The sequence below is a fragment of the Anguilla rostrata genome, chromosome 3 (assembly GCF_018555375.3).
Source record: "Anguilla rostrata isolate EN2019 chromosome 3, ASM1855537v3, whole genome shotgun sequence".
NCBI lineage: Eukaryota > Metazoa > Chordata > Actinopteri > Anguilliformes > Anguillidae > Anguilla > Anguilla rostrata.
Genome location: NC_057935.1, coordinates 71,146,576 through 71,164,583, shown reverse-complemented (window position 1 = coordinate 71,164,583; position 18,008 = coordinate 71,146,576). Strand labels below are relative to the sequence as shown.

General features: G+C 47.5%; 2 protein-coding genes across 3 annotated transcripts in view; one reads left to right on the top strand and one right to left on the bottom strand.

The window, feature by feature from the left end:
• Window positions 1-154: 154 nt before the first annotated feature.
• sgo2 (shugoshin 2) lies at window positions 155-6,833 on the bottom strand. 2 transcript variants are annotated; one of them, XM_064329616.1, is made up of 9 exons: window positions 6,618-6,833; window positions 6,192-6,326; window positions 5,654-5,829; window positions 5,143-5,220; window positions 4,764-4,840; window positions 4,336-4,511; window positions 1,514-4,144; window positions 995-1,109; window positions 155-410 (listed from the first exon to the last, which is right to left on the bottom strand). In XM_064329616.1, the coding sequence occupies exons 2-9, from the start codon at window positions 6,313-6,315 to the stop codon at window positions 269-271; spliced, it is 3,519 nt and encodes a 1,172-aa protein (XP_064185686.1). In that variant the 5' UTR covers window positions 6,316-6,326; window positions 6,618-6,833; the 3' UTR covers window positions 155-268. The 2 variants fall into 2 exon arrangements, with proteins under 2 accessions (XP_064185686.1, XP_064185685.1); XM_064329615.1 differs by having other exon boundaries at window positions 6,614-6,832.
• A 1,649-nt stretch (window positions 6,834-8,482) lies between these two features.
• The window catches only part of pikfyve (phosphoinositide kinase, FYVE finger containing), a 33,806-nt gene continuing 24,280 nt past the window's right edge, over window positions 8,483-18,008 (top strand). The window contains exons 1-4 of the mRNA XM_064329847.1: window positions 8,483-8,624; window positions 12,877-13,070; window positions 14,477-14,641; window positions 17,734-17,843. Coding sequence (XP_064185917.1) covers window positions 12,887-13,070; window positions 14,477-14,641; window positions 17,734-17,843 — 459 coding nt within the window. The 5' untranslated portion in view covers window positions 8,483-8,624; window positions 12,877-12,886. The remainder of the gene's footprint in view (window positions 8,625-12,876; window positions 13,071-14,476; window positions 14,642-17,733; window positions 17,844-18,008) is intronic.

Here is an 18,008-nt window from a genome sequence, read left to right as displayed (position 1 = left end):
GCCCAATGCCCTGGGAGTTTTTTTTCCCCTCACAGGACTCTGGCTAATTTTAGGGCTAATTTAAAGCAGGCTAATTAAATGCAATCAACACAAATGCTGCCGTCATCTCCGTCCTTGCTTAGAGGTCACAAACAGAGCATACACCAAACTTCGATATTTTAAACTGGGAAAGACTTTATTCAATAAAAGTCGGTGTAAAATACAAAGTATAACACGGGAAAAGCAATTATGTAAAATTAAATTATGAGGATGAAAAGAAAGACAGAATTCAATCCATGTCATCCATGTTAAAATGATGCCCCGTATGAATCTCCAGCTTGTGAGCCTGCACTTTCTTCTTCTTCTTCTCTTTGAATATCGGAGAACTCAGGAACTTTGTGTCACTGAATTTATCTCCACGCCTCATTTTGCTGTAAAGGAAGATAATAATTGCATCACTGCATGTACACATTACTGAATCCACCAACACACACACACACACCAACACACACATATACACACACCATCGCTGCATGTATACATTACTGAATCCACCAACACGCACACACACATACACACACCCATATGCGCATGCATGCACACACACACACACACACACACATATACAGACCAATATGTGCAAGCACGCACACACACACACACACACACAGGCAAAAACTCTAGTTTCAATTTTGTTTCAGTGTTCTGGAATATGCTTTCTCAAAGCCTATTTTAGTTTCAGTTTTTGTTTACAATAACCTTGCTCAAAACTCTCTCACTGAATAAACACTTTGATCACTCCGATTCACTGTCTGTGTGACCTTATTATGCTGGGATGGGCCTCATATGGTCAAAAAAAACCAAGACATGTTACAACAAACAAGACTCTTTCTGTTACAACAAGGATATTCTGTTAAAAAAAAAAACATGAAGGCAACTGAGACCTGTCTATTTCCATTCCGTCCCCTGCATTCCCAGCGATAGCGGACGGAATGCATTCAGAGCGAGTTCTCACCAGTTGATGGACGGTTCCTTGTAGGAAACAGCAGCTTTCCCACGTCTCCGCACCCTTCCCTGCTCCGGGTCCATCATAACAGCCGTGTTGGTACAGCTCTTCAGTGCTCTGACCCCTAAAGCAGGTAAAAAGGAGGAAAAAAATACCGAATTAGGCAAAAATCACACAGGAGGGAACGCTGTTATGCTGTACATCAGCATGGCTGTCACTCAGTCATAGGCAGGAGGCTGCAGGCAGTCTGTCTGTTTCACCAAAAAAAAACAGAAGATTTGCGCTAGCGAGTTTTTTTCTTCTTCACAAACATGAACTCTTGCATTCACTCGTCAAAGTTAAGGACAAATGCGAATTGAGACTCAGCCTTCAGGCTCCGTCACACTTATTTATGTATTTATTATATTAACCTCTTTTAATGCAACACCCCCGACCCCAATTGCCATAACCCTTAGACCCACTTCAGTCTGGGTCTACCCCACTTCAATCTGGGTCTGTCCCACTTCAGACTGGTTCTGCCCCACGTACCTGGAGAGCTCTCTGGTACTCTGTCCAACTGCTCCTCATAGACGGTCATCCTACCGGGCGTCGGCTTCGAAAGAGGGCTGGGGGTAGGCGTCTCCGATGGGACGTCCCACTCGGGGAAGGAGGCGCCCGTGTCCTCCAGCAGCTCCCAGGGGGGCCTCTCGCCCATGATCAGCCTTTTGAGACTCTCCCGCGCCCCCTCCGGGGAGCCCGTGCCAGCCGGGACCTCCCCAGCGCGCGCCTCCCTCTCCCACTCCGAGCCCCTCCTGCTGGGGGGCGCCCTGCTCCTCGGGCCCCTCGCGGACGCGGGGGCCCCGCGCGCGTGGCGGTCCGGGACCGCGGACGACTTCCTGTCCGCCGCAGGACGGCTCTGAGGCGCGGGGGCGGCGGCCTCTTCCGGGCCGACCGGGACGTCCGGCTCCCAGGACCCGCTCCTCTTCAGCGCTCCGCTCCGAGCCGCAGCGGCGCCGGGACCGGCCTCGTTCTCCTTGTTCTCCTCGCCGTTGGAATCCGCGGGCGCGAGGGCGGAAGTCACGCCTTTTCCGGCTCCTTCGCTCTCTTCCTCCGGAGCAGGAAATGCAAGCGGTCGAGCGCTGACCGCAGAGTCGACCGAGTTACGGCCTCCATACCCGCCCGGAGAGACGACGTCGGTCTTCCTTAAGCTGCTCTTTCCACGTGCCGTCACGTGCTCTGTAATTATGCCCCAGTGTTCCGGTTGCTCCGCCCACAGTTCCTCTGGCTCCGGTCCGGGGGCCGGCCTACGGGTCTCGCCGGCCCCCCACGAGGCCGGGACGTCCGCGTCGAGGTCTCGCTCTTCGTGACCGCCGCCGCTGCTCCTCCTCTTCTTCTTCCTCCTCTTCTTCCCCTGAGGGCAGGTGTCATCCCTCCGTTTTCTCTCCTTCTTCCCCTCCCGGGCGCCGCTCTCCTTCTTGCACCTCTTGGGTTTGGGTTCCTCCGTGACGACGAACGGCGGATTCGGGGTCTCCCAGGGAGCGTCGTCCTCCGCAACGGGACCGTCCGGGTCACCAGGGTCCCCCGCCGGGCCCGCGCCGGGGGCCAGGGGCCCCTCCAAGAACGACCCCTTGCGTTTTCCCGCCAAGCCAGGCTGGGGGTCCCGGGGCGGTCCGATGTGGAGTTCTAACGTGCTCGTTTCAGCTATCGCCGGTTCCTCGGCGTGGCCCAGGTCGCCAACGCCGCGCTCCTCGATGGCAGGTTCGTTTTCCGCGCTCGCGGGAAGAGCTTTGGTCCTCCGGCACTTCGCGGACGCGCGGCCCGGCTTGCCGTCGTGCGGGATCACGTACGTTTTCCTGCTCACGGCCGAACCGCTCTCTGCCGTGGAGATGAAGTAAGTCTTCCTGCTCTTCCCTTTCAGCCCTTCAGCCCCCCCGGTATCCGTGTCCCCGGGCATTTCCATAGCCTTGCGTTCCGAGTCGCGAGTTTCAGTTTTGCTGAAATAGTCGTCTGATTCACGAGTTTCAGTTTTGCTGAAATAGTCGTCTGATTCACGAGTTTCAGTTTTGCTGAAATAGTCTTCTGACTCGCGAGTTTCAGTATTTCTGGAATAGTCGTCTGATTTGTGAGTTTCAGTTTTGCTGAAATAGTCCTCTGATTCGCGAGTTTCAGTATTTCTGGAATAGTCGTCTGACTCGCGAGTTTCAGCATTTCTGAAATAGTCGTCTGATTCGTGAGTTTCAGCATTTCTGGAATAGTCTTCTGACTCGCGAGTTTCAGTCTTTCTGAAATAGTCGTCTGACTCGCGAGTTTCAGTATTTCTGGAATAGTCTTCCAATTCGTGAGTTTCAGTATTTCTGAAATAGTCGTCTGACTCGCGAGTTTTAGTATTTCTGAAACGGTCAGCGTTCAGCAAGGTTACGGATCCGGCCTTCGTACAGCCGTTGCCGAGGGAGACGACGAACGTCTTCCTCAGGTTCGGCTCCCCCGGGACGGCTCCGGCGGGTTTCGGGGCGTCGCGGGTGTCCCGACGGTGTTTCGCGTTGCGGGAGGTGACGTGAGCGTTCCGGCGAGCCGCGAACCAGTCCGCGTCTCCGCCCGCGGGCTCCTCCTCTTCAGCGGGGCGGGTGGGACCGGGAGGCAGGCGGGAGGCGGGTCTCGGAATCATGCTCCGCCCCTGAGTGGGAGGGGCATTTGCGCTCTCAGTCTCTTCGCTGCGAACGGAGCTGCTTTCCTTCTTCTTCTTCGTCTTCCTCTCTTCCTTACCTGGAGAATGACTGCCGACCGCCTGCACGACCGCCTTCCTCGACTTGGCCACGCCCTCTTTCCTGCTCTTCCTGGGTTTGGTCTCCACGGTGACTATTTTTGCCGCCGTGTCGCCAAGTGTGATCTCCATCTCCGTTTCAAAGAGGCTGGTCCTCTCTGGACGTGCGGACCCCCCCCTTGGGCTGCCGGCCAGCCCCCTCGGCTCCACCGAAGCCAGCTCCGCCACAGGCTCCACCGAGGGCACTGAATTCACAGCAAGGGATTCTGGGAAGGTTTCTGACTCCAGCAGAGTATCCGAGTAGAACCGGGTCCACTTATCTAACTGCAGCTGCAAGCCGGTGGACGGGCGGGGAACTGTTTCTGGGAGAGACGGGATCCTTTCTGCAGTCTCTGTGTCCTCCTCATTACACGCACTTCCTATTAAAATAATTTAAAAGAAGAAAAAAGTACAACAAGAGTTAACTATCTTTTCTCCAAAGGTGACAGTCTCCAAATGAATAAATCTCCTGTCTTGTCAGAATACTTTCAAGTTTTCAAATGCCAGGTTTCAATGGCACTGGGCAACAGAAATGCCACCGGACACAAATATCAGGACATGCTTCTCCTACCGATGGACGCCTGGACACTGGGAAGAGTGGCAGTGCTGGGCTGTGCGTGGATCTCCACTGAGGGGTTCCTCGATTGGTCTCTGGGGGATCTGCTGGGTTCCCCGGTTGGTTCCTTTGGCGAAGGGCACGCAGTGTTTCCAGTTTGCGCAGGCAGGACCGGCACCCTGCACACTTTGCTGGGGAGAAAAATTAGCAGGAATAGAGAAACCGAGATTTTAAAAAATGTATAATACCCCTTACTCACTGTTTTGCACACAAAAACAAAAAGAAATGTTTCCCATTTACTAATACTGTTTTCCAAAAGCTGTTTTAGGGAGGCCAGGAAAGCTGAACACTCTGCCCAGTATTCAGTTCCAGATTTTAAGCCCAACACACACTAGGCCTCAAACAGAGACCTGATTCAGTTTGTCCGCAGGCAAATTAAATACCTCCCCAGCTCCACGATAGCATCTTCAGGGTCTGGAGGAGATTTCTCGTTTATTTCTTCATTTGCACCAATGGAGACCTTAAAAACAACAACACAGACAACCAACTTGAAAGTTTAACAATATAATAATAATAGAGTGTATAAATTTAAGCTTATATGTATTTAGACATGACAAATCCCCCCCCCCCCACACACACACAAAATAATTACAACTTAACCATGAAACACTCAACAACTGAACCAGTAGCCAAGAAGTCCAAGAAGTGACTTCTTGGGCTTTCTGAGGTTGGTGTACACACATTCATTCACACAACAGGGCAAAAAAACTTTGTCACACATTTTGGAAAGCCAGGGATCCTGACGAACCCCTAAACCCTTACATCTTCAGAGGAGAGCAGGTCCACAGCAGCTACCAGGCTGTTCAAGGCTCTTGCTTGATGATCCCTCAAAAGTCTGACCTAGAATATGACACAAGGAGACAGAATGGCAAATATTCTCGTGCACATTCACAACAGCCGCTAAATAAAGTTCTTTGCATGGCAAGCAACATCTTCACCCTCTTCCCCTCCCCTTTCTGCTCAAAGAAGGGAGTATTTCAGAGTAATTTAAGCGTTTAACTGGGAAGAGGATTCTTGTCCACTGCTACAAAATTCCCTAACGTTATCAGTTAAATGCACTGGGCCTCACTCAAACAGATTCCATCAAAAAGCAAAATATGATCAAATTTCTTATACCACAGCGAGTGTAGCTTTCACTGACAGGTGTGGCGTCTTGCATGTTGCAGTGAGGGGGTCATCAATACCATAGAACAGCACATAAAATACCACGGCCTGGCCCACAAGGCCCCTGCACACAGGCGGAGAGGTGAATCCCCCGCCCCCCTAAACGCACCAGCTGGTTGTGCTTATGCCGACGGTGCGCGAGGTCAAAGCACAGAGCCTGGACTTCTTTCCGCAGCCGAACCGTCTCCGTTTCCAGCAGCCGACTCTTCTCCTTCTGGGCCACTAGGGCGAGGGCCAGGGCCTTGTTATTGGTCTTCAGCGAGACCTTGAAGAAGGATGACGTATCTGTGGAGATGGTGAAAGAAGCGAAGGTGGTTTGGGTCTGTATGGTCAACAACAAGCATTACAGAACCAGTTAATTTGATGGCTATCATTTTGGTGATTTAAAGGGGAGAGTTGGACTAATCATAATTTTTGAACAACATTTTGCAACCAAAGCTATGCGAGGTGCCCACTTTCGCTTATGCGAACAGCTTCATTATGTGTGCCTTAATAAAGGCTAAGCTGTTAGAAACGTGTCTTACTCCGCTTTTTATGTTAACAGGAACTCTACCTCTGGTTTTGCAACGCCACCACACACATCCGCCCTGGCCACATGTACCGAGATAACGTACGTCGGTAACTAGTAGGAATGTGGCGACACTTACTTTGGATCTTTGTCTTGATCTTCGCGGCGAACGACGAGTTCTGCTTGGCAACCGGTTTCGTCGTGGATTTAATACCCTTTGGATTAGCTTGTGCGAAGCGCCTCACGCTGCCGTCAAACTGCATGGTTATGGGAACTATGGAAAATTTGAGCAAAGGGTGATTTACTACCAACGTTGCTAACGTTAGATACTGGTAAGGACATCGTTAGACAATCAATATGTATTGTCTCACATTGTAAGTCGCCCTGGACAACACCGTCTAATAAATTAAAGCAATGTAGTCTAATGTAAACTTGACGTTTGCTAGTCTAGTGCCAGCGTTTGTAGCTAACTTATCTTTTGGTAAGGTTAGCTGGTTAAGGGGCTTTTCCCATTTGTTGGCTACAAGTTAGTTAACGTTAGCCATATAGAAACATACTCACGCACGTTACACTTTATTTATGAAGATTTGTCGTCTGTTGTCTGTCCCTACAATGATAAAAGTGACTACATGTAGCTAAACTGAAACAGGTTAAAATATTACAGCGGTTTATTTTCTAAACAGACACAAACCGATTCTTTCTCCCATCTTTAAATATAAACACAATACTACCGCCGCCGTTTCCAGTTAAAATTCTGAACAGTTCCTCGGACCAATACCAGTCATTGAAAATGACCAATCATAGATAGGAATGGACAGTGCTCGATCTGAGATTGGCTGCTACCTCCAATGGTGGGAGGTCCTTCATTGAATATTATCATCCCCCTAGTGGTCGACCTCGGGATGGAAAATGGTCACAAAATGCTATGAGTCACAAGGGGACTAAAGTCAGGTGGTTTTTGGCAAAAATGAGGCCACGAGTTTGCGTAAAAATAACTGCACTGTATTTATAAATCATCGTCGGTGTCACGGAAAAAAGCCCTTCCCCCAAACATGGATTTCTCTCAGAAACTGTATTTTCCCGTTTACGAACACTGAATTTTCTTCAACCTTTATCACTTGTCGAGTTCTGAGACATTTACAGTTGCTATACAGTTCCTTACAGAACTTGTGTTTAAAAAAAAAAAAAACGAACATATGGGGTTTTTGCATGACACCGACAAATATATAAACCTTATTTACACTGGTTTTAAAAAAAAAAAAAAAACTAATTTTATTCCAGTAATAAATTAACAGCAATAGTGACATTTTGGTTATACATTTGATACATTGAAAATTAATGTGAAGGCCACGGGTGATTACAAGTTTCTTAGTTTGTACTCCTAAATAAACATTTTATGTTATGCCACATGTCATTTGTATTTTCTATAGCTGACCTGAGCAATAACATTTTATCAGCACATATGATCTTTACAGCTTTGTAAAGATTTTTTAAAATGTCTTTGAATGACTTGACTGCCCCTATGCTTCAACAATGATATATGGTTTTAAAATTATATGCAGTAATTAAAGTGTCTACAGTAAAGAGTACAACATATGTTTGAAACGTACTAATCTTTCAAGATTAATATTAGTGTAGTTTTGTCCTCAAGATGTTAACACAATAACTCTCAGAAAGTACCAGAAATAAAGACATCTTGTCTGACCCAGGAATTCAACCTAAGTGAATCTAGTCTCTTGTCTCGCCCAGGAATTCAACGCAATTGTCTTCAGTTATGAAACTGTATCACCTGAACTTTTGCACCAAAGTCAGGACTGCCAAAGTCTGCGCGAATCACTCTTTAATTGGACACTTGCGCGTTCAAAGGTGGTGTTATAAGCTGTACTATCTCGTGAAACAACCATGGTTATGCAGATTCTGCCATGGAGGACTGTACACAAGGAATATAACAGTAGAGAGGAAACACGAAGCAAGATAATTTCTCTGTCTCTTAGGTACGTTGGCAAATTGTATGCTATTGTGGATAATGTGTTGGATCCTGCCTAGATCTCAACCTTTTTAGACCAGAAAATTCAAACCTGTGAAGTTAGTCATGGCGATATGGTCTAATATACTCCCAGCACCAAAAGTGTTCAGCGATGACTACTGACACAGGCAAAGTTTATTACTGATACATATATTAACAAAAATGTAGAGTCTAGTAATAGTTCTAGCTCTATATGACAGCTATCTTACCAGCTATATTTAATTGCTTTTGAATAGCGATTTTTGGGGGACTTATTGACCAAGTGAAATTACGCAGTTAAGAACTGGATGTACCGTACCCATACACGGTACGTCAATCCAATGTCCTCAATAGGAATTAGCAAAGTAGATAGCTGCACTGCCTGGTCTCGTGACCCGAGCAGTTCGATTGTACCGGTAGTCAACTGATTCAGCCTGCTGCAGCCAGGAAGAAACTAGATGCTGGAGGAAGCGGGTTTGGATCGTTACATAAACAACACTCATTTTCCGACATAACCAGCGGCTGAACATAGAAACAGGGATGCCAACGAAAACCCACTCTGCACAGGTAAGCCGCTAGCTTGCCTCCCAATTTAACAGTGATTTCCGATTTCCGCTTAGCTAGCAGGCTAAGTTAGTTTTCTTACGGCCTTCGGGAGGGATGTCTAGCCGTTAACTAGTTAGTCCATTGAAAAGATGGTACCAGCTATGACGTAATGACACACCTTATCGGACAGTTCTGGCCAACAAAATGACAAATACGTTTTATGTTTTTGTTCTGAAATCGACACGTTTGCTACAACACCGTTGCTTCGTTTTGTTAGCTCTCTGTATAGTTACTTGTAGAAATCTAGCCTCGATGTCAGTAGCGAGTGTTTTGGCTGGCGAGCTAACTGATGCTAGCGGATATTTCTTTGGAATTAGGATGTTATACTTGCAATTTTGTGTGGCTGGCTACTTACTTGTTAATTATTATTAACTAGTAATGGCAATGAACTAGCGTTAGGATAATGTGACGTTTGCTAACAATAAAATTATTTGTGCAACCTGGAACATTGGTATTATTGACGGAGGTTAGCTTGCTAGTTAGAGAACCAACTTCGTAATTTTTTAAGTGCATATAATGACCGTGTTGTTTATACTTAATAATACGTTCTCAAATTGGCGTGCGTGCGCATACATATGCTCGCCTGGGTGGTGTTTTGTGATGATAAATGTACGGTTTGCTTACTGTAGACCACAACTCCCTGTCATCGCGGCATCATAGGCTTCGTGGTCACATGTTGCGTCTAAGTACCGGCAGGTTCGCACATTTCCCCGAAGCAAACCGAAAGTGCTATAAGCCGCTGAAGCCAAGGGGAATTTTTCCAGTCCCCATGCTGATTTTAATCAACCTAAATTAGAGAATTTCGTGGAATTACAGTGGCATGCAGCGAGATACTTAATGCACCATGAAAGGCTAAAAGATTAACACGTGAGAATTAAGGCATGGGAGCCCAAGTCACTGAACGTGTCTGCTAAGCAAACAACGCTAACATCAGTAACAACAATAATGAACACATTAGTAGCATAATGATAACAACAACGACAATAATAATAAACACATACATAATCGCATAATAATAATAACGACAATAATAATAACAATACATTATTACTATTATAATTAATAGTATTCCTATTTGTATTGTTATTATGAAAGCAGAAAGCATATGCATTGTAAATGTCAGAATTTATTAATACAGTATATTAAATATTTCTAATGTACGTTCCAAAGTGGGAGGATTTTCTGCTTGATTTAAAAGGAGAATATTTGCATTCTGTCTTCAGTCAACACAAGCCTGACTTCCACCATGCAATTGTTGTGTCCGTTTCATGTTATCTTAATATTCCTGCTTGGTGCAATTTCTGTAACGTGGCTTGGCAGGTTTCTACCTTTCCTGGGTAGGCATCCTTCATAGAGTGCCCTCCCAGGCGTGCTCACAGACCCATCCCCAAAACCACGGGCACTGCGCCATGCTGGAATGGAACCACAGTGGAACACCGGCTAATTTCGCTGTGCGGTGTTCCGGGCCCTCCTGTCTTTAATGACATGGTGCAGCGTGTGGACTGACTCAGTCTTGCGTGGGGTAAAAACTTGTCTGTGCCTGCATTACCAAACAGTTGTTTTTTCCAAGCGTTAACTCCAGTACCATTTACTGAAGAATAAAGGATCTCGGAAAACTAAGAATCAGTGAAGGAATCTGTGCTTTTTTTTTTTGGCGCGTCAAGCATTCTTTCAATGCTTTTCTGTTCTCTAAAAACGTGGCCCATTTCCTGTATTTCACTCTCACTTCCCAAGAAAGAAAAGGTATTCTTTATCAAAAATATATATGCATGGAATTAATGTAAGTGTTCCTACAAATTGAGGGATAGGATTTTGATAAATTCGGTCCTGCTGGAGAATTCCCGTTTGTGGAAGTCGTCAATGGCCTGTCATCCAGAGGAGGCTGATTGGCAGATGCTGTGTTTCCATGACGTTGGCTGTTACCTGCACTACCAGGAAAGTTTCTTGTAAATTTTGGGGTTTTTGTTTTTTTAAAGACTGCTCAGCGTTAATTAGGCCCAACGCCAGCTGTTTTTGACAGTTGGCATTGGTGACACGGGGTTGCAGCACTATCTAGTGACATTTTGATCTGCCGTACCCATGGAAAGGTGCGTGTACGAAGCATAGTGAGCGTGAGCTGCCGTTCCTTTATTTTGTGGCTTTGGGAGCTCAGTTTTCCAGACAAGTGAGCTCCAGTTGATTTGCATACTGGGAACAGTAGTTCTGTAGGAAAAACTGCCACATTTGTTTGGCCCCAAATGTTTATCACTTAACCTAACACTAACCTGAACAGAATGTTCCACGCCTAAGTGACAGTCTGCATAAGAAAGCTATCAAATAGAATGTGAATGTGAAAGTGCTCAGGCATGTTCGTACAGGGGGGATGGTTTTAATCAGGCTTCCAGTTGGCAAGCTCTGGCCGTGGAGATGCATGGCTGTGTGTCTTCTGATATTATACTGCCGTCATGTGGTCTCCAGGGCAACCGTTGATCATAGGCTGCGCTGCTGCGCTGCTGTGATTGGGCAAGGCCTGCCCTCCCTTCCTGAGAATGTTGCCCTGGCGATCACGTGACCAGCACATGTGACCCGCGCGCTCTCAGACCTGATCCACACTGGGGCCCTCCGCCAGTGAAACTGAAGCTCGCGTCACGTGGTGCAGCAGACACTCATCTCTACTGATTGCTTGTTTTGTTTTTTAACCCTAAATGTACAATATTATTCAGTCTATTGATTATTTTTCATTTTTATAAAGAAAGTGTTTTATTATTTTTTATTTGTATTTTTTTGTTTCAGATAGTATTACAGCTTTTATTATTTGTGACTGAAGTGAGGTGAGCTGACTGTGGTGCTACCGCAGAACCATGATTCCATCAACCGAGTTAATGTTCTGAGAAGCATTAAGAGACCTGTAGCTTCCTCCTTCTGTGACTGATTGCTCTGAAGAACACTACACTGGTATCCTGCACTGAAAACCTGCTTGGAAGTGCAGTGATCACCGTATGAGGAATTGTTAGTTAAATGATTTCAGTGCTATCACGCTTATTAAGGTACTTTATAAACACAGTTCTCTTGTGCTGTTTGCATGTGAGGTACTGTACCTTGTTCCTGTTACGGTGTATTCTTTGGCTGAAACCAAGCTCTCAATTCCCTCTTCCAGTACCACCCGATACCATCTTCCTACCATTTTCTTTTCTTTTTTTTTTTTTTAAAAGTGTCACATTAAGGAGTTTTACTCAATGCTAGGTAAAAAAAAAAAAAGAAAAAGATATTTATATAAAACTCCCACGAGACAATGTGAACGCTCTGCTGCTCAGTTAAACCTGTTAAAGTGAAAATGTCAGTTTAACTTCAACACTTCTGGATTGATGTTATTCTGAATGCTGTGGGTGAGAAGTGTGGAAGCCCCCGCTGAGGTCACAGACTACAGCTGCACAGAGGCGCTCGGTCCGCCACACTGCTATGCAAAATGGCTTCCTTAATAAATTTGCATTTACGAAGTGACTTAATGGCTCCACTGATTCACACTGTAAAAAATGTTTTGAATGCGATCGAAGATGTGAAGTGCTGAATGCGTGGCTGTTTCTCACATCCCTCTGTTGGTGTCCGTCTGTCTCTCAGGAGCAGTGAGACGTCTGGGTCTCTGTCTCTCAGGAGAAGTGAGACGTCTGAGTCTCTGTCTCTCAGGAGAAGTGACACGTCTGAGTCTCTGTCTCTCAGGAGAAGTGAGACGTCTGGGTCTCTGTCTCTCAGGAGAAGTGACACGTCTGAGTCTCTGTCTCTCAGGAGAAGTGAGACGTCTGGGTCTGTCTCTCAGGAGAAGTGAGACGTCTGGGTCTCTGTCTCTCAGGAGAAGTGAGACGTCTGAGTCTCTGTCTCTCAGGAGAAGTGAGACGTCTGGGTCTGTCTCTCAGGAGCAGTGACATGGCTGGGTCCCTGTCTCTGTCTCAGGAGCAGTGACATGGCTGGGTCTCTGTCTCACAGGAGCAGTGACATGCTCTGATCTTAGTCTCTTCTCTTCAGGAGAGTGAGCGCTGGGCATCCTCTGTCCTCTGTCCTCAGGAGCAGTGACATGGAGCAGTAACTCTGTCTCTCAGGAGCAGTGACACGTCTGGGTCTCTGTTGCTCAGGAGCAGTGACATGTCTGGGTCTCTGTCTCTCAGGAGCAGTGACATGGAGCAGTAACTCTGTCTCTCAGGAGCAGTGACACGTCTGGGTCTCTGTCTCTGTCTCTCAGGAGCAGTGACATGGCTGCTGATGATAAGTCCTCCTCTTCCTCCTCCTCCACGCTGGAGTGGAGCGCGGAGCCACCCCCCCTGCCCCGGAGCCCCTCCCACCTGACGCACTTCAAGCCCCTGACCCCCGAGCAGGACGAGCCCCCCCTCCGCTCGGCCTACAGCTCCTTCGTCAGCCTCTTCCGCTTCAGCAAAGGTGAGGAGCACACACACACTCACACCCCCACATACACACACACACACACTCACACACACACACAACACACACACACACACACACACACACACTCTCGCACGCACACACACACACACACACACACACTCACACACACACACACACACACACACACACACTCTCTTCAGGGCTCATTCACGGTGAGACATTCCTGTTTCTTCCTTACGTTTTGGTTACAGGTTCTGAGTTACATGTTATGGCCGTGAATGTGTGATTATTTGTTAAGGATGGATTATTTTGTGTCTCTGTCAGATTTAAAGAATCAGACGCATGTGTTCCTTGTTTTCCACTTTTCACTGATCACCTGCCGTTACCTGCACTTGCAGCGCAAGCTGAAACAACTACAAACAACATCCCTTCATGGCCGAGTGTTGTTTGAAAGTCAGTAAACAGTTAAACTAGTCATGAGGCAGTAAAGACAGCAATATTACAGCAGCTGACAGTGTTGCAGGAATATACTCCTGCGTTATTCGCGTCTGGCCGGTTATCCATAAACGCCCGAGTGCTTTACGACTGCCCGCGTGGGTCATGTGACCGCAGGAGTCATGTGACCTGCCTGCAGCAGTGATTCATGCGGGGGGAGGAGGGAGACTTCCCTGTCCTGGAGGGTCATGTGGCACAGCTCTGGGTTTGTGGGAATGTGGCAGAGGGTTACGCTCGTGCGACGCCAGGCGGTCATGTGACGTGCCTCCACTGCCTGTCCTCTGGTGACCTCGCCCCAGAGGCCTCTGGGTGCTCTGTGCAACGCTGGGCGTAACTGAGCTCGACGGCAGGCATGCTCTTTCCGGAAGGACTGCGTTGAGTTCGGTTTAAAATGGCAGTGCCCAGTGACATAAACATCCACGATTCATTTTCCGCAAATGAATATATTTAACATGTAATCTAAAAACCGTAGAGAAGAGGGGTGTATTGGTAAGGACAGGAAGATAGACAGCAAGGTTGTGTCTGTGGGGGGGGGGGGGGTTTGGAAACAGACACATTTTTATAAAACGGGATCTGATTTCACAAGTTCAGTGTTTAAGCCCCTCACTGGTGCAATATCTCTTCCTCAGAGACTCTGAGCTGGCCAACAGAGGTCAACTCTTCAGACCGTGTTCAGCATTAGGCACTCTCACACAACCTTTTGTGTTGGTGTATTTGGGATGTTGGTGGATTGCGAATTGTCAGAGTGTAATCCTGCTGTTGTGATTGGATGTAATTTGTCGTGAGGTGTAAAACTGCTGTTGTGATTGGTCGTAATTGTTTGTGAGGTGTAGTCCTGCCGCTGTGATTGGCTGTAATTGGTCATGAGGTGTAATCCTGCTGTTGTGATTGGATGTAATTTATCGTGAGGTGTAAGCCTGCTGTTGTGATTGGTCTGTGCTCAGACGAGGGGCGCCCCCCCTCGGTGGCGGAGAAGGCGGAGGTGCCGGTGGCGTCTCCACAGAGGGAGGGGGGCAGCTGGTCCAGTCCGGCCCACGCTCTCCACGTCTCGGCCACGCACAGGAAGCAGCACCCCCCCGAACTGCTCCGGAGGACCTCCACTGCGTCAGGTACCGGCTCCACACACGCTCACACACTCATACGTACACACACGCGCTCACACACTCATACGTACACACACACACTCATACGTACACACACACACTCATACACACACACGCACACACACACTGATACGCACACTTACACGCACTCATTATTGCACACACACTCATACACATACCGCACATACGCATACAATACATACGCACACACTAATACGCCCAGATACATACACACATACGCGCACACACTTATACACACACGCACACACCCACTCACATTCACACACACACGCACAAATTCAGGTTCTTACATGGAACTACACCCTGTACTTAGTACAGATACCCACCTGTCATTATTGTGTTCATCTCCAGCATCTTGCAGTAAATAAACTCACAAGAGTTTCAGGACAGCCAGCCGTCCTGGAAGGGAATGTGTGGTGTGTGTGCGTCGCTGCTGGGTACAGAATAAATGTGACGTGCGGTGAAATATAGAGGGCAGGCTGTTCACAGGAGGCTAAATATTAACAGAGGAGATGAGGAGAGCAGTCTTAATTTTTACAGCTGATGGGATTTGATATGTTGGTGTGTGAGGACACGGCCATATTCAGATTACATTCAAATGGAAACATTTCAGGGAAAGGCCTGTGAAACACATACTCGAGAAATATGGAACTTTGAGTCCTGGCTGCTAATTAAGTAGATAAAATAAAGTCTCCTAATCCAGCACTGACTTCTATTCCGGGTAACTGGGATGTTTTTTTTTACTGTTAAAATCTTAAAGATGCTTGTGCTGTATTTGCAGTCTAGAATGGCCAGCAGTGCCTACTGTTCGATTTGTACAGTGTTGGAAAGTAATTAATCGGTTAGCAGTGTAGGTTAAATTAAACGTCCTGGAGGAAGTCCACCATTCCAGTGTGATCATTGACAGATACCGCTATCATTGTTACAGCAGTGTGATTTCTGAGGCCCTGCTCCTGCTCAAACTGGACTTTGAGGTGCAGGCCACAGGTCACAGGTCACATGGTGCTGCTGTGGACTGTGACTCAGTTACGCTCTCTTATATAAGACCCAGTCAGACGGGCGCGTACGTCCTCCAGAGCACATGCTGTCGCCCCGCGTTACCCTTCGACCTGCTGGCCCTACACTGAGTCACTGAGTGGGAGGGGCTACGCAGGCATACGCAGGCTGCACTTACCCAGCTGGCCAGAGGAGGTGCTCTTGCACAATGAAGTGATTGGAACCCTCTGCCCCTGTGGCCAGATGTGCCCTCAGGGATTCTGGGCCCCATGAATAGATCTAAAATTGGGCCCCGCCACCCCAGGCCACCCCATCCCTGCACTTGGAACAGTCCTAAATTCCCCCCTTCCCTCATACAGCGCCTCTGCTGTGGCCAAGTTTGGCCTACCCACAGACCTCCTGGGACACAGGCGGCTTTGTCCCGCTCAGGGATTTGGTTCTGGGCCAGCGGTTTAGTGGGACTTACCACCAGGGGGAGCCCTTGCCTCTGTAACAACTTCATTCGCGTGATTAAATTACAGTAGCCGACGGCAACCGTATCTGCGTTCAGCCAGGAAATGTCACGGTGGTGTTTTTGTTGTTTGGAGCAGGCGTTGCGATAAGCACGACCCCCGTCAGAGTTCAGACGCTGAGACAGAGGTGTGCGCCGTCACCTGATCAAAGACCTGTGATTACTCACTGTGTTCTGAGAGAGAGACAGAGAGAGAGAGTGAGTTCTGTCACTGTGGTGATTAAGTGCCTGAGCCCCACCCACTTTTACAGAATAAACCCCTCCCCCTAATCACAGCTCCACGGTCTGCATCACAGTGTGTCTGAATGTGCTCCGTTCCTATTGGCTGCCACGGGTGATCTGTGCCCGCGGCATTATTGGAACTGTGGAGTTAGCGGTAGCATTTGGACTGTAGGAGGAGGAGGAGGATCTGAGGGATGATGAACGCGATTTTATCTCTGTCACCCCTGCTTTGGCCAGGTAACAGTCACAGGTATCAAAAGCAGGGTGACAAACAGGTAACGCTTGCGACAGAGAGGAGAGAGAACGCAAGGGGGGAAACACAAATTCGGTGAGCTAAAAATACCAGCATTACAGGCTCCACCGTGGCCTGAATCCACAGCTCGGCCAGTAAAAATTTACGACTTTCAAATTTAAATTTTGTTGCAATTTTGTTTCTGTTTTTCTTAAGGTGGGGGGGGGGGTGTGGAGAATTGCAAATGGGGGGAGGAAAGCAATATTCTTTTTTTTTTCCCTTTTCCTTTTTCAGCCATGGAGTGGGGAGCGGACGGTCTACAGGATCCATTTTACGAATTTGCTTTCAGGCAGTGCTTAGAGTTCTCACTGTTTCTTGGTGAATATTCTGGAACGGTTTGGCGTGCAGTGTTGCTGAGCAACGGACCTAATAACCGGATTCCGTTTTAACCTGAGTTTTTGTGAATGGGGTTTTGAGTTGAGTGAATTTTATGCACCTTTTAGCATGTGCTTATTGTGTGGCTGCCTTCACTAACAAAATGCGAATCAGTGCGTCTGATATGAACATGGAAGTTAATGATGACTGGCTTCTTGAGAGGTATTCTCAACATTTTTTTTTTTTGTTATGTAGCTTTATGTTTCAAGGGAAATTTATACTTACATGGTTTGACCTGTCCATTCTTTGACCACCAGGGAAGCTTCATAAGCATTACATAATCCTCATGTGGTCTTGAAGGTTTGTTAGCCTCCATGCCTGCTAATAACTGCTGACATTAACTTGTCAGATACATAGTTCAGTCTGAGATGCTTTGGAAGTTGCCAGAGGAGGCTTTGAATGCTTATGAATGCTTGTGGATGTTCGGTAAGTAGTGCTTACGGAAGCATTGTCTCCATACAGTCTCCATAATGATTAGCAGAAATAATAATTGACTTTTGCAGTGCCCTCTCACATGGCTGGTTGATCCCTCAAGTTTGGTGCTGCTGTGATGTCATGCTTTAATGTCCTGAGCTGATGCAAGGCTACAGGAGCATGATGTTCTGTAGTACTGAGCATTCCTATGTGTGTGTGTGTGCGCGTGTGCGTGTGTGTGTGTGTGTGTGTGTGTGCGTGTCACAGAGGGCCGTAGGAAGTCGGAAGCCCCCCTGGGGAGTCATGACCCCCGCACCGCCGTCCAGCTCCGCACCGCCCTCAAACGACTGAAGGAGATCATGGAGGGAAAGAGTCAGGTTCGAGCCGCGCTCTGATTACAGCAGCATGACAGATAGCTTCCAACAGCAGGCTAACAACAGTATGACAACGGATAACAACACGCTAACAGACAACAACACGCTAACAGATAACACCATGCTAACAGATAACAACACGCTAACAGAAAACACCATGCTAATGGA